This window comes from Haliotis rufescens, unplaced genomic scaffold, assembly GCF_023055435.1.
Source record: "Haliotis rufescens isolate VD_foot unplaced genomic scaffold, xgHalRufe1.0.p SCAF_19, whole genome shotgun sequence".
Classification (NCBI taxonomy): Eukaryota; Metazoa; Mollusca; class Gastropoda; order Lepetellida; family Haliotidae; genus Haliotis; species Haliotis rufescens.
In genome coordinates, this window is record NW_025963879.1 from 11,946,949 (window position 1) to 11,972,337 (window position 25,389).

At 44.2% G+C, this 25,389-nt stretch overlaps 1 protein-coding gene across 1 annotated transcript; it reads left to right on the forward strand.

Annotated features, from left to right (window-relative positions):
• The first annotated feature begins 21 nt into the window (after positions 1-21).
• LOC124138930 (flap endonuclease 1-like) lies at positions 22-24,274 on the forward strand. Its single transcript, XM_046505838.2, has 13 exons — positions 22-206; positions 3,516-3,618; positions 4,509-4,611; positions 6,501-6,564; positions 14,723-14,832; positions 15,061-15,197; positions 15,533-15,599; positions 16,652-16,783; positions 18,355-18,387; positions 19,249-19,302; positions 20,535-20,599; positions 22,417-22,537; positions 23,494-24,274. The coding sequence occupies exons 1-13, from the start codon at positions 50-52 to the stop codon at positions 23,554-23,556; spliced, it is 1,209 nt and encodes a 402-aa protein (XP_046361794.1). The 5' UTR covers positions 22-49; the 3' UTR covers positions 23,557-24,274.
• The last annotated feature ends 1,115 nt before the right edge of the window (positions 24,275-25,389 follow it).

Sequence of the window (25,389 nt, forward strand, 5' to 3'; positions counted from 1 at the left end):
GGAAACAATATGCACCCGCTTTACTGGATAAGTTGTGGCGCGAGTTTGCATGTTCAGCATAAGGTATTTGCCAACTTTAGTCATATCAAGATCAAGAACCCAATTTAGCACAACATCACTAGCTATGGGTATTCATGGCCTGTCAAAACTTCTCGGAGACTGTGCTCCAAGCTCAATGAAGGAGAATGAGATAAAGAATTACTTTGGTGAGTGATAATAGCCTTCGAAATCGACCTTTTTTTGATTTAGGACACCGCGGTGTTGGTTTGTAAACAAACCGATATTTCGTGATAGTCATTCTGTAGCGGCCATACCATTTCCGAATCCCTAGATGGGATTAGCATGATCAGAACCATATACCTTCTAATGTGTGACGCCTTGGCGATATGACCAGACAGGTTACCCTGTCAGGTCTGCATGCTGACAAAATAAGGAACGATGTCATCTGTGATCGAGATGATTCCTTCTTGGCTTCTACATTTCCTTAAAGTCACAGTAGAAATAGAAAGGGTAACAAAGCAGTTGGAAAGACTTCCGCCCTTATCCCCCATCCAAAATATATATGCATTGCTGCTCAATTAATCATATATATTTTTGAGGGGGGATAGTGCATGGTGGAAGTTTTACCATGCAGCTTACTATAAGGGGTTCAGCTAACTATAAGGGGTGCAGCTTACTATAAGGGGTTCAGCTAACTATAAGGGGTGCAGCTTACTATAAGGGGTTCAGCTAACTATAAGGGGTGCAGCTTACTATAAGGAGTGCAGCTAACTATAGGGGTGCGGCAACAATGCAGTTTACCGGGCGCAGCCCGAGCTCTACCATCCGCTCAATTACCGCGCTATAGTGCCACCGCTGTCTCGTTATACCGTTACCGTGCCTCACGCTCTGGTGACTCTCGCTTCACGATCCAACACCCGTTTTCGGTCTTAGGGAAACTTACACATCTTTACAATCAAACACCCGTTCTCGGTCTTAGGGAAACTTACACAACTTTACGATCCAACACCCATTTTTCGGTCTTAGGGAAACTTGCACGTCTTTACGATCCAACACCCGTTTTCGGTCTTAGGGAAACTTACACATCTTTACGATCCAACACCCGTTTTCGGTCTTAGGGAAACTTACACGTCTTTACGATCCAAAACCCCTTTTCGGTCATTAGGGTCAGCTGGCTTTGGGCAAGGGTTAGCCATAAATTCTTACCTTTTCAAGCGTTAATCCAGTTAATCCCATTGGTCGGTCATGTTGACATAAACAATTGCGGGTGTGGTTTCAAGAAAAGATGAATGGGAGTGCAGTCAGGGACGTCACACGCATGCGCAATTCATTGTTTACTGAATTATGCATGCATGTCAATGGGAATTCTAATGACCTGTTAAACGAGCACTGATTACATGTGATAGCCCCTGTGGTCCAGTGGTAGAGCGTCGGCTAATTAACGCATTAATTAGCAGAGCCGGTGAGCCGGCGAAGCGCGTTCGAGCCCCCACAGCGCTAATTGGATCTGAAAAAGTGCGCCCGGTAAAGTGCACTACTCCCAGGGGTGCAGCTTACTATTTGGGGTGCAGCTAACTATAAGGGGTGCAGCTTACTATAAGGGGTGCAGCTTACTATAAGGGGTGCAGCTTACTATAAGGGGTGCAGCTTACTATAAAGGGGTGCAGCTTACTATAAAGGGGTGCAGCTTACTATAAGGGGTGCAGCTTACTATAAAGGGGTGCAGCTTACTATTAAGGGGTGCAGGCTTAAACTGCGCCTTGAGTGGAAACGGCTACAAATTGTTGGGCAAAAACGGCACCTCTATTTTTGATAATGATAAGATCGATTTATATAGTAGTATATATGCTTTATTTACATGCTTTATTATGTTATGTTGTAGTATACATGGTATATGCTTTGTTTACATTGTCATTGTCTTGTCTTCCACGGTTATGAATTCACAGTTTCATAATAATATAATGAATAATATATATTGTGTCATAATACGTAAAAACAGTTTCAACTTAACATTGAGTTAATTTGAGTAAAGGTACTTAAGACTTCCGAGCATGTGATGTTTTCACCAAACGTTTAGGTGTGCTGAGTTAAGTCGAGTAAACTGGAGTAGAGGCTAATTTCTAATGTAAACTTGTTTTAACATTTCACAGTTATTTGTGTTTGCAAGTGACCATATGAGTTTAATGTCATTATTTCAGTACCGAGGTGAAAGAAAAATAAGGTGCCGTTTTCACCAGGCAATAGTAGCTTTCACTCTAGTCGGATGCAGTTTTGCATTGTGCCGTTTTGCTGAGGTGCCGTTTTAGCTATAACTATAAGTATAGCTGTAATTGGCTCTGGGGCAACAATACAGTTTAACGGGCCCATTTTTACCCTCTCCCAACAGCTCAATTACAACACCATCTTGCTAAACCGTTACCGTGGCTCACTCTCGAATGCACTCACATTCGTCTCAAGGAGCTGACACGCCTTAGCGATCCAACACCCCTTTTCGATCAGGGGGAACTAACACGCCTTTCCGATGCAACACCAACACCCATGTTTTGTCCCTCGATTGGTTGTTCATTTTAATGGACAAGGGCAGGTGTGGCTTCCTCAAAAAGATGAATGGGGACGGGTGTGACGTTAGGAATATGCATAACTGCGTATGCGTGTTAATAAGGTGCAAGTGACCTGTTAAACACGCACTAATTACATGTGATGGGGCTCTTGGTCCAGTGGTAGAGAGTCGCCTATAAATGCACTAATTAGCGAAGCACGTTTGAGCCCCTACAGCGTTAATTGGATCTGAAAAAGTGCGCCCTTTTACGATCATTAGGGTTTGTCGTGAGGTAGGGTATTGGTTAGCTATCTCTTTCATCGTTTAACAAATTAATCCAATGTAATTTGAGGAAACTGTACAATTTTTCTTAAGTTTCGTGGAGAAAATGAAGGTGAACAATCAGCTGCTGATGACTCAATAAACAGGCACTAAGTATTTGTGATAGTGCCTCTGGTCCTGAACGTGCGTTCGGTCCTCCCCACAGTGCTAGTTAAAATCTGAAAAAGTGCAACTGGTAAAGTGCCCCGCTCCCATAGAAAGAAATTCAGGTAGTATCCTTCAGTTTTAGTTTTAACCAGATGAAAACAGTTACTTTTTGCTGACACAATGTTTTAGCCTGCACCCTGCGATCTCATAGCCTTAGTTGTATTCCTTTGATAAACTAGGCTATGTTTATTGCTATACTAATCGACCATCAACGGGCGTACTGGTCCTGTACAAGATATTTTAGCCAGCTGCTGCTGTCTATGTCTGAGTGTAAACGCGATACATCGACCTACCAATGAGCAAAACACTGCACAGAAATCGAATGGACGCTCCTATAGAATGATGAGGTGTAAAAACTCAAGGATATTCCTTAACATGCTTAATCAACATTAGACTTTAGTAGAACATTGTGAGGGCATGAATAATAACTATGCATTACCGTCTAGTGGACGTTGGATAAGGTAACAACCTTTCTGATTTTTTCAAGGTCGGAAAGTGGCAATTGACGCTTCTATGAGCATATACCAGTTCCTGATTGCAGTCCGATCTGATGGCTCACAGCTCATGAATGAAGAAGGGGAGACAACCAGGTAAATTTCTGTTTGATATTGAGGATGAAACACGATGTTTGTTATAAAAAATAATCATGTGTATCACTGGGTCAAATAAAACATTACCTGTAAAACAATGTTTTGTATTTTAAAATTATTGGGCCATGACACAAATTGCCCAGAAGTCATGGAAATGGAGGGTCATGTTTTCTAATGGGTGATTGGCAGCGGTCAAAGCACCCAATCAGTATAACTCCAGATAAGCTTTTAGTTATTTGGGTATAGTACCCAGGGGTTTGATTTTGATTTGGAATCCACAATTTTGGGAGGTATTCAAAATATTTTTTACCCACCTGTTTCTTGACATTTGGGTATTTTTACTTGAAAACCTGTTTCATAAGAATCCCCAGAGGTCATTCACCAATCAGAGCATGATGTGCTTTTCAGTTGGAATCTACACAATAATTTCATCTGACAGTTTTAATATGTATATGCAATCTTTTTATCTACTACTCAGTAGAGTGTTTATAGTTTTTGTTGCATATTTGATACACTAGTTTTGATTTGTCTGGTTTTTTAACAGTTTTTTTAATGCATATTTTACGCAAATACACAGCTTATCTAGAGCTGTGCAGATGTTCAGGCTTTGAAGACTAGTAGACTGCATGCCTTCATACCTTGAGGCCTTGGGTTGCTGCCAATAATATCAATGACTGGTTTGTCTGTCAATGACTTGATTATTTCCAGTCTGCTGTGATGTAGCTGGAATGGTGCAGTCTACAGTGTTCAGTGACAAACTAAATAGTGTTGGAAGCAATGCTGATATGTCTTTATTGTGTTCTCTTGATTGGCTGTCTGTATTGTCAAGATATTGAATGTCAAAACAGTTGATTTAATACATGTCAAGCTGAGTCTCCACTGTTTTCCAGTCACTTGATGGGGATGTTCTACAGGACAATCAGAATGGTTGAGAACGGAATCAAGCCGGTGTATGTGTTTGATGGGAAGCCACCGGAGATGAAGTCAGGAGAGGTGGGTTCAGTGATGTGAGGGGAGGGGAGGGGACTGCATCTGTATGCAGTGATGTTAGGCTGGCCTTGCATCAGTGTGACGTTTTTGTGAGACCAGAATTGATCATGTTGATGATATTCTTAATCCATGGATTTCAAGTAAGCATCAACAAGGGTTATTGTCTATAACATGTAATTGATGAGAATATCAACAGATCTTTGGATTTGTGTAAGAAATAATTCATCATTACCAGTAATCACAACCACAAGAAATTGTTTTATGACTTTGATCGTTGAGAAGTTGCTACCTTATCAGCTTTATAGATATACTAAAAGCTGAAAGAACTTTGGGAATTCCTGAAATGTATATTTTGAATTTTATTCAAAAACAAAATTGAATTTCTACATGTTCCAAAAAAATATGTTCATTATTGTTACTCCTAGTACAGAGCTTGTTGAGTCCTAGTTATACACATTGCTTTCTAGTTTAAGCATGTTTGGATGATAAATACCATGGACACAGGGGTCCGGAAAATTTAAAATCCCAATCGGACATTTTCATTTAGGCCATCCCCCCATCAAATAGAGTATTTTCGTACGACTTTTCACACACATTACAAGTTGTTATGTACAGTGGTACCTCGTTATTGCGTGCTTCGGTTATAGCGCGGTAGAGCATGCTTCCCAAAATTTACTAACATTTTTAGTAAACTCAAGTTTTCCAATGACACGATGTTTTCCCCCATCTCAGAAAACATTATCAGCTGATCACCACGATCACGTAACACCGGAAATACCAGTTATTATATTTCATTCAATAATTGTAATAATGTTTACAATAATTTCGGCGAAATCTTATGCGAAGTGATCGGTAGATCGCACAACTCACCATTATTTACAGCAACCACGGTCAGATTACCACTATTGACGCCTTGAAATGAACTTTAGTTGCAAGAGAATGGATACACACATCATAAATGCAGTACCATGACTTGCTAAAAGTCATATTTGAGGCAGTTTGACTATAAAATGTCAACATAACGTTTTCACAATCGAAATACATGTAGCGAGGGAAGTCCCTACGGTGACTGGTAAAAATTGTTCCATACGTCAAAAAACATCCTGCATACCATCTGTACGAAAGTGCTACGCTTATGGTTCTTAAAATTTTAAGTATATATGGTGGAAGCTGCAACTAAAATAACAAGATATTGGAATATATTTTTCCTGATGAAATAATAATTTCAGATACAATTTCTTCCCACCATTGCATCAAAATTCTTTGAAGTTGTATCATTAGGTACGTTTTAACTGAATCACCTGTACAGCTGATTGCTATTTCCGGCTTAGTTAACGAGAAAATACACACGATAATCTTCATCTCTGCATATAAAACAATGCCTTTGAGAGCAGGAAATACTTTTTAAATGGTAAAATAATCATGTCTAGTGAGGGGCCGTCGGGGGACCTAGTGGTTAAAGCGTTCGCTCGTCACGCCGAAGACCCGGGTTCGATTCCCGACATGGGTACAATGTGTGAAGCCTATTTCTGGTGTCCCCTGCTGTGATATTGCTGGAATATTGCTAAAAGCGGCGTAAAACCATACTCACTCACTCACTCACTCATGTCTAGTGATGTTTTATATCATATTTCATACTTTTATTGACCAAGTTTGTTATACCTGTTTATTGACCTGAAGTCGTTGAAGGGATACGATTAAAATTATCAATTTCATCAATTATTTGGACCCCGAAGGTAGCGTTTGTTTTTTAAAATGTCTTGACAGAAAAATTTAAATGTCCGGTAAGTAATATTTTAAAGCATATGACCGTTTCCGGACCCCTGCATGGACATATTGGTGCTTATGAAGCACTAGGTGTAGAAGTATGTCTATCGTTTCCATTGTTACAGTTGTCCAAGAGAGCCGAGAGGAGGGAGGAGGCACAGAAGGGGCTGGAGAAAGCTGAGGAAGCTGGTCAGTTCAATGTCTCACACTCACTCCGGGCAGAAGGCCCCATGCTTGTCTACCAATGGGAATTCTGGGTTAGAATGGGCCCCAGTACCTCATGCTGGTCTCTCGTAGGGTTCCAGGACAGTATAGGTCCCACATACTTCATGCTTTCACATTTGTGAAGATCAGGGTTAGAATTAGTCTTCAACAACCTCTACTTGTCGTTAGAGGCGACTATGTTTGTCATAAGGGGCGACTATGAGTGTCGTAAGAGGCAACTATGCTTTTCGTAAGAGGCGACTATGTTTGTTGTAAGAGGCAACTATGCTTGTCGTAAGAGGCGACTATGCTTGTTGTAAGAGGTGACTATGCTTGTTGTAAGAGGCGACTGCGTGTCGTAAGAGGCGACTGCGTGTCGTAAGAGGCGACTATGCGTGTCGTAAGAGGCGACTATGCTTGTCCTAAGAGGCGACTATGTTTGTCATGAGAGGCGACTATGCTTGATGTAAGAGGCGACTATGCTTGTCGTAAGAGGCGACTATGCTTGTCGTAAGAGGCGACTATGTTTGTTGTAAGAGGTGACTATGCTTGTTGTAAGAGGCGACTATGCGTGTCGTAAGAGGCGACTATGCTTGATGTAAGAGGCGACTATGCGTGTCGTAAGAGGCAACTATGCTTGTCGTAAGAGGCAACTATGTTTGTTGTAAGACTAATGGGATTGGGTGGTCCTTTGAACCCTCTTCATTCTGTCATGACTCTACCGTGACATCAATATATTAGTTTGAAAAAACAGAACAAGAGATGGTCAAGTAATAAAAAATCCCTGTATTGTCTCAATTTGTGGACCGCTGAAGATCCTGGTTAGAATTGGTCTTCAGCAACCAAAGAGGTGACTAAGAGGATCGAATTCTCTGGCTTGCTTACATCCATGTCATCATATCCAAATTGCGTAGATCGATGCTCAAGATTTCAATTACTGGATTGTCTGGTCGAGACTTGCATATTTACAGCTAGAATATTGCTGAACTGTAGGTATCCAGGACCCCATACTGATTGTTAGAAAGGCTGCTGACAAAGTGTGACATGGCTGGTTGCCTGTCATTTGTGGAGATGCAATGGATGCAGTGTTTGAGAGTCATGTGGCCCTAATGTTGAAGCTGATTTAGGGGATCCGAGTTTCAAATACGTGATCAGCAAACATCAAGGACCATGGGACTTCCCTCACTGGCAGCAACAAGGACTTGGACTTCCCTTTACTGGTAGCACCTAGCACTGGGACTTCCCTTCACTGGTAGGACTGAGCACTTAGACTTCCCTCTACTGGTAGCACCTAGCACTGGGACTTCCCTTCACTGGTAGGACTGAGCACTTGGACTTCCCTCACTGGCAGCACCAAGCACTGGGACTTCCCTTTACTGGTAGCACCAAGCACTGGGACTTCCCTTCACTGGCAACACCAAGGACTGGGACTTCCCTTCACTGGCAGCACCAAGGACTGGGAGTTCCCTTCACTGGCAACACCAAGGACCATGGGACTTCCCTTCACTGGCAGCACCAAGGACTGGGACTTCCCTCACTGGCAGCACCAAGGACTGGGACTTCCCTTCACTGGCAACACCAAGGACCATGGGACTTCCCTTTACTGGTAGCACCAAGGACTGGGACTTCCCTTCACTGGCAACACCAAGGACCATGGGACTTCCCTTTACTGGTAGCACCTAGCACTGGGACTTCCCTTCACTGGTAGGACTGAGCACTTAGACTTCCCTCTACTGGTAGCACCTAGCACTGGGACTTCCCTTCACTGGTAGGACTGAGCACTTGGACTTCCCTCACTGGCAGCACCAAGCACTGGGACTTCCCTTTACTGGTAGCACCAAGCACTGGGACTTCCCTTCACTGGCAACACCAAGGACTGGGACTTCCCTTCACTGGCAGCACCAAGGACTGGGAGTTCCCTTCACTGGCAACACCAAGGACCATGGGACTTCCCTTCACTGGCAGCACCAAGGACTGGGACTTCCCTCACTGGCAGCACCAAGGACTGGGACTTCCCTTCACTGGCAACACCAAGGACCATGGGACTTCCCTTTACTGGTAGCACCAAGGACTGGGACTTCCCTTCACTGGCAACACCAAGGACCATGGGACTTCCCTTTACTGGTAGCACCAAGGACTGGGACTTCCCTTCACTGGCAACACCAAGGACAATGGGACTTTCCTTCACTGGCAGCACCAAGGACTTGGACTTCCCTTCACTGGCAGCACCAAGGACCATGGGACTTCCCTTCACAGGCAGCACCAAGGACTGGGACTTCCCTTCACTGGTAGCACCAAGCACTGGGACTTCCCTCACTGGCAGCACCAAGGACTGGGACTTCCCTTCACTGGTAGGACTGAGCACTTGGACTTCCCTCTACTGGTAGCATCAAGGACTGGGACTTCCCTTCACTGGCAGCACCAAGGACCATGGGACTTCCCTCACTGGCAGCACCAAGGACTGGGACTTCCCTTCACTGGCAGCACCAAGGACTGGGACTTCCCTTTACTGGTAGCACCAAGGACTGGGACTTCCCTTCACTGGCAACACCAAGGACTGGGTCTTTCCCTTCACTGGCAGCACCAAGGACTGGGACTTCCCTTCACTGGCAACACCAAGGACCATGGGACTTCCCTTCACTGGCAGCACCAAGGACTGGGACTTCCCTTCACTGGCAGCACCAAGGACCATGGGACTTCCCTTCACTGGCAGCACCAAGGACTGGGACTTCCCTCACTGGCAGCACCAAGGACTGGGACTTCCCTTCACTGGCAACACCAAGGACCATGGGACTTCCCTTTACTGGTAGCACAAAGGACTGGGACTTCCCTTCACTGGCAGCACCAAGGACTGGGACTTCCCTTCACTGGCAGCACCAAGCACTGGGACTTCCCTTCACTGGTAGCACCAAGGACTGGGACTTCCCTTCACTGGCAGCACCAAGCACTGGGACTTCCCTTCACTGGTAGCACCAAGCACTGGGACTTCCCTTCACTGGTAGCACCAAGCACTGGGACTTCCCTTCACTGGTAGCACCAAGGAATGGGACTTCCCTTCACTGGTAGCACCAAGGAATGGGACTTCCCTTCACTGGTAGCACCAAGGAATGGGACTTCCCTTCACTGGTAGCACCAAGAACTGGGACTTCCCTTCACTGGCAGCACCAAGCACTAGGACTTCCCTTCACTGGTAGCACCAAGGACTGAGACTTCCCTTCACTGGTAGCACCAAGGACTGGGACTTCCCTCTCTGGTAGCACCAAGGACTGGGACTTCCCTTCACTGGCAGCACCAAGGACTGGGACTTTCCTTCTCTGGTAGCACCAAGCACTGGGACTTCCCTTCACTGGTAGCACCAAGCACTGGGACTTCCCTTCACTGGTAGCACCAAGGACTGGAACTTCCCTCTCTGGTAGCACCAAGCACTGGGACTTCCCTTCACTGGTAGCACCAAGGAATGGGACTTCCCTTCACTGGTAGCACCAAGAACTGGGACTTCCCTTCACTGGCAGCACCAAGGAATGGGACTTCTCTTCACTGGTAGCACCAAGCACTGGGACTTCCCTTCACTGGTAGCACCAAGGACTGGGACTTCCCTTCACTGGTAGCACCAAGGACTGGAACTTCCCTCTCTGGTAGCACCAAGCACTGGGACTTCCCTTCACTGGTAGCACCAAGGAATGGGACTTCCCTTCACTGGTAGTACCAAGCACTGGGACTTCCCTTCACTGGTAGCACCAAGGAATGGGACTTCCCTTCACTGGTAGCACCAAGCACTGGGACTTCCCTTCACTGGTAGCACCAAGAACTGGGACTTCCCTTCACTGGCAGCACCAAGGAATGGGACTTCCCTTCACTGGTAGCACCAAGCACTAGGACTTCCCTTCACTGGTAACACCAAGGACTGGGACTTCCCTTCACTGGTAGCACCAAGGACTGGGACTTCCCTCTCTGGTAGCACCAAGGACTGGGACTTCCCTTCACTGGCAGCACCAAGGACTGGGACTTCCCTCTCTGGTAGCACCAAGCACTGGGTCTTCCCTTCACTGGTAGCACCAAGCACTGGGACTTCCCTTCACTGGTAGCACCAAGGACTGGAACTTCCCTCTCTGGTAGCACCAAGGAATGGGACTTCCCTTCACTGGTAGCACCAAGCACTTGGACTTCCCTTCACTGGTAACACCAAGCACTGGGACTTCCCTTCACTGGTAGCACCAAGGAATGGGACTTCCCTTCACTGGTAGTACCAAGCACTTGGACTTCCCTTCACTGGTAGCACCAAGCACTTGGACTTCCCTTCACTGGTAGCATCAAGGACTGGGACTTCCCTTCACTGGCAGCACCAAGGACCATGGGACTTCCCTCACTGGCAGCACCAAGGACTGGGACTTCCCTTCACTGGCAGCACCAAGGACTGGGACTTCCCTTTACTGGTAGCACCAAGGACTGGGACTTCCCTTCACTGGCAACACCAAGGACTGGGTCTTTCCCTTCACTGGCAGCACCAAGGACTGGGACTTCCCTTCACTGGCAGCTCCAAGGACTAGGACTTCCCTTCACTGGCAGCACCAAGGACCATGGGACTTCCCTTCACTGGCAGCACCAAGGACTGGGACTTCCCTCACTGGCAGCACCAAGGACTGGGACTTCCCTTCACTGGCAACACCAAGGACCATGGGACTTCCCTTTACTGGTAGCACCAAGGACTGGGACTTCCCTTCACTGGCAACACCAAGGACCATGGGACTTCCCTTTACTGGTAGCACCAAGGACTGGGACTTCCCTTCACTGGCAGCACCAAGGACTGGGACTTCCCTTCACTGGCAGCACCAAGCACTGGGACTTCCCTTCACTGGTAGCACCAAGGACTGGGACTTCCCTTCACTGGCAGCACCAAGCACTGGGACTTCCCTTCACTGGTAGCACCAAGGACTGGAACTTCCCTCTCTGGTAGCACCAAGCACTGGGACTTCCCTTCACTGGTAGCACCAAGGAATGGGACTTCCCTTCACTGGTAGCACCAAGGAATGGGACTTCCCTTCACTGGTAGCACCAAGGAATGGGACTTCCCTTCACTGGTAGCACCAAGAACTGGGACTTCCCTTCACTGGCAGCACCAAGGAATGGGACTTCCCTTCACTGGTAGCACCAAGCACTAGGACTTCCCTTCACTGATAGCACCAAGGACTGGGACTTCCCTTCACTGGTAGCACCAAGGACTGGGACTTCCCTCTCTGGTAGCACCAAGGACTGGGACTTCCCTTCACTGGCAGCACCAAGGACTGGGACTTCCCTCTCTGGTAGCACCAAGCACTGGGACTTCCCTTCACTGGTAGCACCAAGCACTGGGACTTCCCTTCACTGGTAGCACCAAGGACTGGAACTTCCCTCTCTGGTAGCACCAAGCACTGGGACTTCCCTTCACTGGTAGCACCAAGGAATGGGACTTCCCTTCACTGGTAGCACCAAGAACTGGGACTTCCCTTCACTGGCAGCACCAAGGAATGGGACTTCTCTTCACTGGTAGCACCAAGCACTGGGACTTCCCTTCACTGGTAGCACCAAGGACTGGGACTTCCCTTCACTGGTAGCACCAAGGACTGGAACTTCCCTCTCTGGTAGCACCAAGCACTGGGACTTCCCTTCACTGGTAGCACCAAGGAATGGGACTTCCCTTCACTGGTAGTACCAAGCACTGGGACTTCCCTTCACTGGTAGCACCAAGGAATGGGACTTCCCTTCACTGGTAGCACCAAGCACTGGGACTTCCCTTCACTGGTAGCACCAAGAACTGGGACTTCCCTTCACTGGCAGCACCAAGGAATGGGACTTCCCTTCACTGGTAGCACCAAGCACTAGGACTTCCCTTCACTGGTAACACCAAGGACTGGGACTTCCCTTCACTGGTAGCACCAAGGACTGGGACTTCCCTCTCTGGTAGCACCAAGGACTGGGACTTCCCTTCACTGGCAGCACCAAGGACTGGGACTTCCCTCTCTGGTAGCACCAAGCACTGGGTCTTCCCTTCACTGGTAGCACCAAGCACTGGGACTTCCCTTCACTGGTAGCACCAAGGACTGGAACTTCCCTCTCTGGTAGCACCAAGGAATGGGACTTCCCTTCACTGGTAGCACCAAGCACTTGGACTTCCCTTCACTGGTAACACCAAGCACTGGGACTTCCCTTCACTGGTAGCACCAAGGAATGGGACTTCCCTTCACTAGTAGTACCAAGCACTTGGACTTCCCTTCACTGGTAGCACCAAGCACTGGGACTTCCCTTCACTGGTAGCACCAAGGACTGGGACTTCCCTTCACTGGTAGCACCAAGGACTGGGACTTCCCTCTCTGGTAGCACCAAGGACTGGGACTTCCCTTCACTGGCAGCACCAAGGACTGGGACTTCCCTCTCTGGTAGCACCAAGCACTGGGACTTCCCTTCACTGGTAGCACCAAGGACTGGGACTTCCCTTCACTGGTAGCACCAAGGACTGGAACTTCCCTCTCTGGTAGCACCAAGCACTGGGACTTCCCTTCACTGGTAGCACCAAGGACTGGAACTCCCCTCTCTGGTAGCACCAAGCACTGGGACTTCCCTTCACTGGTAGCACCAAGGAATGGGACTTCCCTTTACTGGTAGCACCAAGCACTTGGACTTCCCTTCACTGGTAGCACCAAGCACTTGGACTTCCCTTCACTGGTAGCACCAAGGACTGGGACTTCCCTTCACTGGCAGCACCAAGGAATGGGACTTCCCTTCACTGGTAGCACCAAGCACTGGGACTTCCCTTCACTGGTAGCACCAAGAACTGGGACTTCCCTTCACTGGTAGCACCAAGCACTAGGACTTCCCTTCACTGGTAGCACCAAGGACTGGGACTTCCCTTCACTGGTAGCACCAAGGACTGGGACTTCCCTCTCTGGCAGCACCAAGGACTGGGACTTCCCTATCTGGTAGCACCAAGCACTGGGACTTCCCTTCACTGGTAGCACCAAGCACTGGGACTTCCCTTCACTGGCAGCACCAAGGACTGGAACTTCCCTCTCTGGTAGCACCAAGCACTTGGACTTCCCTTCACTGGTAGCACCAAGGAATGGGACTTCCCTTCACTGGTAGCACCAAGCACTTGGACTTCCCTTCACTGGTAGCACCAAGCACTTGGACTTCCCTTCACTGGTAGCACCAAGGACTGGGACTTCCCTTCACTGGTAGCACCAAGGACTGGGACTTCCCTCTCTGGTAGCACCAAGGACTGGGACTTCCCTTCACTGGCAGCACCAAGGACTGGGACTTCCCTCTCTGGTAGCACCAAGCACTGGGACTTCCCTTCACTGGTAGCACCATGGACTGGGACTTCCCTTCACTGGTAGCACCAAGGACTGGAACTTCCCTCTCTGGTAGCACCAAGCACTGGGACTTCCCTTCACTGGTAGCACCAAGGAATGGGACTTCCCTTCACTGGTAGTACCAAGGACTGGGACTTCCCTTCACTGGTAGCACCAAGCACTGGGACTTCCCTTCACTGGTAGTACCAAGCACTGGGACTTCCCTTCACTGGTAGCACCAAGGACTGGGACTTCCCTTCACTGGTAGCACCAAGGACTGGGACTTCCCTTCACTGGTAGTTCCAAGCACTGGGACTTCCCTTCACTGGTAGCACCAAGCACTGGGACTTCCCTTCACTGGTAGTACCAAGCACTGGGACTTCCCTTCACTGGTAGCACCAAGGACTGGGACTTCCCTTCACTGGTAGCACCAAGCACTGGGACTTCCCTTCACTGGCAGCAGTATTCTGATGGGTGAGGTGACTGGCTTGTCAGCAGTATTCTGATGGGTGAGGTGACTGGCTTGTCAGCAGTATTCTGATGGGTGAGGTGACTGGCTTGTCAGCAGTATTCTGATGGGTGAGGTGACTGGCTTGTCAGCAGTCAGAGCATGTATACATTCTGGACATAGAGGCTTAGTGAAAGTACCACATGGGATTGAAACAATGTGTATTATAAGACTGTTTAGTTCACTAGGCTTGGAATTGGCTAAATATGCTTGTGTGGATTGTCTCCTTGCAGCTTACAATCCAAGTCTGGTTTGTTAAATGTAGGATAAGTTATCTTAGTTTCAAGTTTGTTTTTCACTGAACTTGCAGGTGATGATGAAAACATTGATAAGTTCAACCGTCGCCTGGTGAAAGTCACTAAACAACACAATGAAGACTGTAAACAGCTCCTCAAGCTGATGGGCATTCCGTATGTTGAGGTGGGTATGCAGACAGATCTGCTTCTGTGTCTTTACCTAGTTTTACCTACTATTTATTTTTTAAGTTTGAATCAGTATATATTAAAATACAAGAAATGTAGAGCCAGCTGTCAGGGAATTTATTTTATTCTATTATTATATTGAATTACACATGTTGTATGCTCCCATCTCCTCCCCCCCGTCTGTATCTGTGTCCCCATGTATGCACCTGTCTGCTGTATCCCCCAGGCTCCGTGCGAGGCAGAGGCTCAGTGTGCCGCCCTGGCCAGAGCTGGGAAAGTGTTCGCGGCAGGGACAGAGGACATGGATGCCTTGACATTTGGATCTAAAGTTTTGCTGAGACATCTCACGTTCAGTGAAGCAAGGTCAGTGCCTCTCTTTGGAGATGTTTATGATGACAGAGCTGTGGATTAAAGTGCGACCTGTATATGTACTTCTATGTCCCTGAAACCATAGCTGTTGTGATCTGAATCTTATTCTTTGCAAATGAGGTGATAATTTTATGATGAAATTTATGTAACTGTATGTAATACACAGATTGGTGGTTCAGCCATGTTGTTAGCAAGGAGGCAGCCATTGCAGTTATGATGTCACAACTGACACTATTCGTATACAACTGGTATGAGTTGTATTATAGACGTCAGTTTGACCTCACACATAATATCATTACAAAAAATATTGATTCAATACTCCCTTTCAGGAAACTGCCAATCAAAGAAATTCATTTAGATAGAGTGTTAGAAGAACTGAGTCTGTCTCAAGATGAGGTGAGTGTTTGTATTTCTCATGACAGGGTGATGGTTAGCCCAGTGTAAGTGCACAGTAATTAAACCCCCGACAAAATGTCGGGGGTATATAGTTATACATTGTACCAAGATTCCGTCCGTTAGTCCGTATGTCCATCTGTCCGTCCATCTGTCCGAAAACTTTGTCCTCGTGATTTCTCTTAAACTGTTCAGTGGATTCATCTCAAACTTAGTACATATAATCTGTGTCATATGGAGGGGTGCAGTCAAAAGAAAAACAATGTTTTGATTAATTTTCCATTTTTTTATGAAATTTTCAAACCCTAGGCTAACCCTATCCTAGCTATTTAATTTGTAACTACTGACACACTAGGCGGGTCGGGGGTATTAGTGAGCCACGCTCACTTTTGCACTTGTTACTCCTAATTTCCTTCTATTGAGGGGTTGTCAAATCTTCACACAGAGAGGTATCAGATTCAAAGGTCTGATTTGCAACCAAGTTTGGAATCCTGGATAAACCTCTGACATCATGTAGCTACTATTGGATTTTGTATGACCTGCATCACTTTGGACTTTCCTCCTGATGAAACTGACGTGATCAGATACCTGACATGCTTGTCATAACAGTTAAAACCCAGCTTTCTTATTTCATTGCAGTGATCATGTTGATCGTTATATATGTTTGTCGATTAACACCGCACTCAGCAATATTCCAGCTATGTGACGGCAGTGTGTAAATAATCAAGCCTGGACCAGACAATCCAGTGATTGACATGAGCATAGATCTACGCATTTGGGATACGATGACATGCATCAACCAAGTCAGCCAGTCTGACCACCTGATCCCGTTAGTTGCATCTTATGACAAACAGGGGTTACAGAAGACCAATTCTAACAACATCTTATTGCTTTATATATATGTTTTGTCAAATACTTTGGAAGAATTAATATATTTCACCTTTTCTCCAACCCAATATGCACCCCCTCAGCATCATTCTTCACAAAGCCTTTATGAAACTCCTATCTTTCCAATAGTCTGGTAACTGTGGTAATATAGACATTCTGTGTTTCAGTTTATTGACCTGTGTATTTTGCTGGGATGTGATTACTGCGACTCTATCCGAGGTATTGGCCCAAAGCGGGCCATTGAGCTGATCAAACAGCACAGATCCATAGAAACCATCCTAGACCATCTTGATAAGAAGGTAAACTTTCTTAATGTACTCTCTATGTACAGCAAGCTCAAGGGCATGTCTGGCCCAGTGAGTGAGTGGTCTTAGTATCTGTGCAGAGTTGGGTACCTTTCTCTTGCCAGGATCAATTGGACCTTGGTTCTAAATCCAAATTTGCCTGACTGTGATTCTTAGTGTGTCAGCATCATAAGTGTCCTTGTTGGCTGTTATGGTTACATAGACTGAAATTGGTAGGAGTTTAGCATGGACACAATACTAATGATCCCCTGCTATTAAGTGGGGTCGGCCATATAGGATCAAAGGCGATATAGGAGTTCATCCGTCCTTCCTTCAGTCCGTCCTTCCGCTGCTCAAAGGGCACAAATTTTCTCAGACTATTGAAGTCAGAGAAATGAAATTTTACACACTGATGTTACTGGTCATGATCTCAAATGAGTTTGAAAATTAGTGTTATGGCCCTTGCTCCATGCTTTTCAACTTAGTACATAATGCGTGAAATGGGGACAAGCTTTCTCAGAAACTACATACGTTACATAAATGAAAGTTTGCATGCTTATTGAAGAGATACTTGTCAAGACTTTCGAAAATTGGTGCCATCAATTTTATTTGAGTTATGGCCCTTGATCCATGTTATTTTTACTTGGTGCATATTGCGTATTATGTTTTCTCAGAAACTACCGGTACTGAAGTTAGCTTATCTAAGAGATACTTATCGAGCCTGGATAATTTTTTACAGAGAAGGGGCCTTTTATGTGTATTAATTTCACATTTAATCATTCTTTCTGATGAGATTAAAGGGCCCAAGTACCTATCTCTTCTTGAGGCTTTATGGGACTTTTTTAGTTTATATTCACTACTATATAAACAAACAAAATTCTAATGTACCCCATGGTGGGGGATAGTGATAACGCTGTTTTCTTGTATTTTTTTACTTATCTTTTTTTTTATCAAATGCTATAACTAACAACAAATGTATCTTTGAATCGTGCGCTGATTCCTTTTGGTGCTACAGGGACATACATGTGTCAGCCGGCAACGTGGAACAGCAGGCAGTGAACACATACCAGCAGAACTAGTCTAGTTGGTCAACTTCCTGTAGGATTATCATGGTTGTCTCCCTTTGATTATGGCCTTTGAAAACTTCCTATGCTTCTATAGTTTTTATACTGATGGATGTGTTTTTGTTACTGTATTCATGGTAACAAGAGCAGTGGGTGCTAAGAAAATTGACCAAGGGGGGTACATATTAAAACTATACAAAAGTTAAAAATTTATTTTCAGAGATTACTCGGTTGTGAATAAACTTAATCGGTGAAACAAAAACGATTTTGATATATATCCTTCCTGGCAAGTTGTTTTACTGTAAAAGATCTGTCATATCAACACAAGAAAATACAGACTGTCATGTAAAATTCCAGTCTTAATAGGTGTGCTCATATAAATTACTTACAGACTGCTTTACAGGTGGGTCGGGGAGGACTTCTTGCTAGTTTGTTGAAAGAATTACTCTAGAGCTCGTACATGAAGAGTCGACATTTATTAATAACTTTGTAGCTGTAAGTGTCATGCTTTGTTTGTTTCAGAAGTATACTATCCCGGAAAACTGGATGTATAAGGTATGCCTTGGTAAAATAATCTTTCATAACATAAACAGTGATGAAGGTTGCTCTGAAAACGTTATCCTACCACATGAAGACGAGCGAAATCTTTCCATTTCATTTCTTTCATTTGTCTGTTAGTGCTCAACAAGTTCTCAGTTGTTGTGCGAGTTGTGTGATCCAGTGGCCAAAATGACAGCGAAGTACGGATGTAGTAGTTCTGTGGCAGACTTAGTCCTAATGCTAATAGAAAGAAGGAAAATGGGGATAAGATGTAAGACCTGGCTCATTGTGCTACAGCATGGATTGTTGCTCATGCTATCAGCCACTGGCTTGTCTGACCCAGACTCAAATCATTTGCAGCCCACTATGGGAATCTTCTGGCTAAAGAAAGTTCACTTACTCATTTGCTCAGACAGATTGATGACGAGGTGATACATTTGTCAGCCGGTACCCTAACGGAAACAAGTCAAACGACAAGCATAGTCACCTTTTACAGCAAGTATGGGTTGCTGAAGACCTATTCTACCCCTGATCTTCAAGGGTCGAGTTATGTGTGGCATCATTTCTTTAGCTTAGTGGAAGTGTGCAGTGCAGACCCATGCTTGCTGTAAAAGGCGACTATGCTTGTTGTAAGAAGCGATTAACGGGATTGGGTGGTCAGGCTCGCTGACTTGGTTGGTGCATGTCTTCGTATCCTGCTTGCGATTATTTACAGACCGCGGTCATATAGCTGGAATATTGCTGAGTGCAGTGTTTAACAACAAACAAATTAACAATAACATCTTGTGAAGTCTGTAGCTCAGTTCATCATGTTCCTTCATACAACTGACATGTACATATAGCATTGAGAACACAATTGTTGTGGGTGTGTTCCAGGAGGCGAGGGTGCTGTTTCAGGAGCCAGAAATCACAGATCCAGAGACACTGGATGTAGGTTGTCATTCTGCTTTTCCTCAATCGCTGCCACTACACAAAGACCTGAAGATATCCCAGTATATGATATGATATGACTGACAGGATATCGGCATTAGCCAATCAGAAAGCAGCTTTCTCTAGCTTTACGGCACTAGTTTCAAACTGACATCTGTGCTTTTGAAAAATATTTGGCAAAGTTCCTGATTCAGAATATGAAAACTGAACAAAAGAAAATTATGGAATGTCTAATAGATGTCTGAGATTGTCGGCCAGTACGCCCCCTGGACTCTTGAGAGTTTCATCCGTTTCAAATGTTTATCCCATTGAATTGAGAGATAGATGAAGATTTTGATAGCATCAGTTGTACTACAGTAACTGTCATTCGGTATGCCTTGTGTTAGCCTTTTCAAGGTTGCACAAATAGAAAACACATTCAGACTTTCACTTTTGTGATCTTGTAAGCAACGCTCTGATGGAGGTCGTCCTGACGTCATCTGTAATGAGATGTCTCCACATCTGTGTGTAGCGGTAGTGAGCACTAAGACTAGATTTGACTTTTCCTTCATTAGGATTATGTCAATTCTTTAGACGTTAATAATTGTTCAGATTAAATGGATTTCAAACACATTGGTTGGCAGATCATTATATTAGTTTAAGTCCATTTGACAGTTTCTGTAATATATTGATAAACTAACAAAAATGGTGAATTGCAGCAGACATGATCAGTACCAAACAATGGTTTACATGAATTTCATAAAACATTGTAAAATGAGATCGTTTTAAAGTACTGTATTTGACGTAATAAGCGCCCCACTCTAATAAACGCCCACGGCTATATTTGCTAATATATTGGCTAGTGAACAATCCCAATTAGCACCCCCTTCTGATTGATTAATGTACACAAGACTTATTTATTCGCGTATAATACGCACTCGTTATATGCACACTTAATTATGGGCAATTAAATTCGGGAAAAATATATCTGTCGTACATAAACATTTCAGGCTGTCAGCATAAACCACGAAATTTATCTTTCAACTCAACTTTTTTTTCACCAAAATAATATTCTAATTTTGAGAGCGCCCTGGGCGCTTATTACGTCGAATACGGTAATTGAAAAGTGTGTGAACTGAATTAAAACATGTTTTTCTGATGCTGACATTAAGCATCATAGTAGCTGCAGCAGTCATTTTATTGGGGCACTGATAGATGGAGTATAGTTGAAAGTGATAAGTTTCCTGTTTCAGCTGAAATGGTGTGAGCCAGATGAAGAGGCCCTGCTGGACTACATGGTGACCCAGAAGGGTTTCAGGTAGGAGAACCCTTGTACAGTGGAACCCTGTCAGTCCAAACCCTGTCAATCAAGGTATCCATCCATATGAAGGAAACTTCTTTGTTTTGAGGAACACAACGTTTCAGAGTATATGCTTACTCCTGCACCACCTGATGAAGGAGTAAGTATGTACTCGAAACATTGTGTTCTCATAATAAAGAAGTTGACATCCATAAATTCTCTTCCTCCTGTGTATCACTTCTCAATGCCTTTCAAAGAAATCATTTGAAGAATATTACTACATGCTCGACCCGTAAAGATCCGGGGTAGAATAGGTTTTCAGCAACACATGCTTGCTATAAAAGGCGACTATGCTTGTCCTAAGAGGCGACTAACAGGATCAGGACTTGGTTGAATTATGTGGATCGATGCTCATGAAGTCAATCACTGGATTGTCTGGTCCAGACTCGATTATTTACAGACTGCCATCATATAGCTTGAATATTGCTAAGTGCGTCGTTAAACAACAAACAAACAAAACATGTTTAGGACTCCGGACAATTCAGCTAGGAATGGCATTGTACAGACAAACAGGGTTCCACTAGAGTCTATGATACTACTTCTTGGATTAAGGTTCGCGCAGTCTTGAAAAAGCTTTGAATTTTCAGGTGCCACTTGAAAAGTCTTATCTTTAGCTGTTAACCTTGAACAGCCATGATAATCACAAAAATAGCTTGAAAAGCTTTGAATATGTACAAAATGACATATATTTGTTAATAAAGGTGTTAAAGCACACAAAAATATGTTGCAAAGATGTTTAAGTGAGATTTATCACTGTGATATATTTGTGTGCCAAAAACCTTGAAGAATTCATGACAGACTTATTTTATTTTTTTTGTTGGGTGAAATATGAATCTTGTTGGAAAATGTGTGATGGTCATCCTGCTTTTTAGGTGTTATGACTAATATATCATATGCTGGATTAAATATAAATAATGACAGACTAAGGCTTATAACCCAACTAAAAAGCCTTGAAAATGTCAGCCTTGAATTTAAGTGTTCCTTATCTGTATGAACCTTGTGGATCTATAGGTGGAGGCTATACTTCTGCAGTGGTGTAGCTGCACTTCCTGGTATAGTCAAATCTAAACTTGAATGACTTCCTGAAATTGCGAAAAGCATTGTGCTGTAATAGGAATTGAAAAGCAACATTTTCAAGAGGGAACCCAAGCCCCTGCAATTCAGACATGATACATTTCATATCCTGATACAGTACTTTTATTTCACAAGTTGATATTCTTTCTTTTTGCAGTTGAATCACAACCCTGAAACATATATATATATATATATATATATATATATGATATTAAACGGGACTGTGTGGTCAGGTTCGCTGTCTTGGTATCCCAAATTCATAGATCTATGCTCATGACGTCAATCACTGGATTGTCTGGTCCAGATTCAATTATTAATTACAGACTGCCGTCATAAAGCTGGAATATTGCTGAGAGCGGCTTTAAACAAACAACACAAAAACTTGAAGGACACTTAGGCCAATTCATGGCAGTATTGGTACATCTCTGTGCTGTTTCATGATGCAAGTATTTTTCATTAGGTTGTTTAGTGATATTCATGTGACTAAGGAGTGCATGCTACATACATACTATCTGCAGCCATTGTTAGTTTTTTGGTTTGATCTGTAGTGATTCTCCTGGTGACAAGTGTACGAGAGTTTCATGTACTGCATCATGGTTGTGGGGTCTGGACTTGAAGCATTGTTACAGACTCAGCTGACGGTGATCACTGTCTTGTTGCTCCGTTTGAAGGCTTTGACTTATTTCTTGGTTTACTTGCAGTGAGGACAGGATGAAGAATGGCATCAAGAAGCTTGTGAAGGCAAAGCAAGGCACAACTCAAGGTCGACTTGACTCATTCTTCAAAGTAATGTCATCGTCCTCCTCCACGCCCAAGAGAAAGGTAGGAACATGTGTCTGTCTAATCTCATTAACATCAGAAGTTGTCTCTGTGATTCACATAGAAGAACGCCTCCTTGGTCTAGTAGAAGAACGCCTCAGTGGTCCAGTGGTCTAGTTGTTACCCTGCCTTGCACTCGGCAATTAAGGGCTAAAACAAGGACTGGTTGGCTGGGAGTCGGTATACTGAGTGGGGTATTTATGTTACACTGCACTATAAATCGGCATCAGTCCAGACTAGTACAAGCAGCCACACACACACACTCAAATGCCTATGCATGTCGCTATGTAAGTGATAAATAATCTTGAACATAACGTTAAACCCTATTTCAGCCCACCTCACCTTCATTCACTGGAGGGATTGTCTGTTTGTTGTTTAATGCCTCACTCAGCAATATTCTAGCTATATAATAGTGGTCAGTGAATAGACACGGATCAAGTCGATACTACGATAGTTTGGATGTGCATTTCTTTGTTTGCTCATTAGGATTGGCCGTAACGAGGATATTTGTGAACCAAACATGCAGTCAAGCTGTTCTGACGTTTCTCATTGCATACTGAAACGCTTAGACCAAGATTAAAGGTTCTAAAAGATCAGAAAGAACGCTTATGTATGTTTTCGTGCTAGGGAATTCCAAGGGATTTTCCCAAGACATGTGTGAGTAGTCCGTCAGTGTTTATGTCATTTCAAGAACAGTCTTTGGGAAAAAACGTATGAACGTCAAATTGTGTCGTTCATACACTTATGAACATTAATTTCGCTGTCATGTGACCGACCTCTCATCCAATGGAAAAGCCGTATATCGTGTAAACTTCAAATTAATAAATTATGTTATATTATATGTGCCTTGTGAATCAATGGTTACATGTACCGTGTAGCTGGTAAGTTCTCTAAATCCTTTTATATGAAGATTTGTAGACACCTGTCTTGCACTGATGATGATGCATTTCTACCTCCAGGCTGCTGAGGTGAAGGGGAGCGCCAAGAAGAAAGCCAAGGGTTCATTCAAGAAGGGACGATAGAGGTGCCATGTTTTTACCGCCAAATGAGTTTTTTCTTTTTAGAAAGTATCACTTCTGAATCAAATGGATGAATACAGAGATGTGTTTCATGTGCACAAACTAAGGATTCTGTCACTTTTGCCTCGGCATTTCTGGTGTCGCCCGCCATGATATTGCTGGAATATTGCTGAAAGCAGTGTAAAACCATACTCACTCCTTCCTTGGACATTGACGTCACTAGAGTCAACAAGATGTATTTGCTCTGTAAATAGATTATGCGAGTCAAGGATGTTGTTGCTGGGACAGCGTTCATGTATAGGCCAACATGATGTAAGGATAAAGATACAACCATTAGACAGGCTACTGATTGTGTTGATGCTTCAATGACAGACTTAATATGAAGACCTTGATGTCAGCTTGTTGGAGCACTGGAGGAAGGTTGGGACTCATCAGTTGTTAATAGCAACATATTTGCTGTGATTGTTCATTTCTGTTAATATTATTTTAGAATTCATTGAATATTGTGTTCACTTCATGATTAAGTTTTCTAAGGTGTGCTAAGCTGGAAATGCATTAGTTTGTGGCATTCACCTGATTGTATCCATTCATGTGGCATGAGATATCATCAAACTTGTTTTGAGAAGTGTAACTTGTTGAACACAATGTTGGTGTCTCCAGAGTGTATATAGAAATCTGAACAAATTTGATTTGTACAATAAACCATGAAAAGATAACTCCACATATTTTTGTACTTATTATTTTATGTGGGGGGTAGCGGTGCAATTGTGGCCCAGTCGTCAAAGGCACCGTAATTGGCTTACAGAGTTGCATCCCTTGGGCATGCCAGAGACCTATGATTGTGGGTTCGACTCCTGGTATGTCAGCACCACTAAAGTGGTAAACGTCCGAGACCTGCATTGCTTCAGGCTTTCCTCCCACATTAAGCTGACAGTTGTGATACAACTGGAATAATGTCCAAAATGGCGTTAAAACCAACTCATTCACTCTTTGAGGATATGTACAGGTTTCAAAACATTTATCTATTATTATCCTCTTGACATCAAAGGCAAATAACTTTTTAAACATGGACTTAACAAAAGTCCCTTTTTTAGCTCACCGGTCTCAAGGACCATGGTGAGCTTATGCCATACCGTGGCGTCCGTAAACAATTTTTTCATATGAATTCTTCTTCCTAACCGCGAATTGGAAATTAACTAAATTTGACTGGAAGCATCCCTAGGTGGTGGGGATTCGAAATTGTACGAATGGTGGGCCTGACCCCCTGAGGTGCGGGTCCAAATAGAATTACTTTGGTGTTATTGCTTTAAATGACTTCTTCTCTGGAACTACTTTGTTACACAGTGGGTTTTGCTTGGTAATTTGATCTCCGTCTATATATATAATATGTCTTCAAGATAAGCCATCCCCAGCCCTCTCTGCATAAGGACCAGCACTGAGCCTGTTAATGGAATGTCATTTTGTAACTTCAATTTCCACAATCTCTGCTCAGATCCGAGCACATTCTGGCCACTGGAAGACATAGTCTAAGTAATTAGGTAAAGTATGTGATTACCCACATATCCTTTCTGTGGGAGAAGCGAGACATTAAAAGTCCCACTTCAAGATGGTTTTGGATTTGCCATTTCTGCACAGTAATGTTTTCTCAATTTCTTTAGTACGATAATTTGTCAGCCTCATTGAATCAGAAGCAAATGTAAAGACGATATGGTCGCGGACACTGGGAAGTTAAGAAAAAAAACACAAGGAAGGTTTCTGTGAAGGGAACTAACAGTCGCATGTACTTTCTGCTTGGTGGTATCCTCTGCTGTTTTCCAACTTAAGGTCACTCGTTTT

Excerpts from the sequence above, each read along its gene's own strand:
- LOC124138930 (XM_046505838.2), top strand. The coding sequence starts at position 50 with ATGTTCAGCATAAGGTATTTGCCAACTTTAGTCATATCAAGATCAAGA. Across the intron at positions 4,612-6,500 it reads CGGAGATGAAGTCAGGAGAG|TTGTCCAAGAGAGCCGAGAG; the intron begins GTGGGTTCAGTG and ends CCATTGTTACAG. Across the intron at positions 16,784-18,354 it reads TAGACCATCTTGATAAGAAG|AAGTATACTATCCCGGAAAA; the intron begins GTAAACTTTCTT and ends TGTTTGTTTCAG.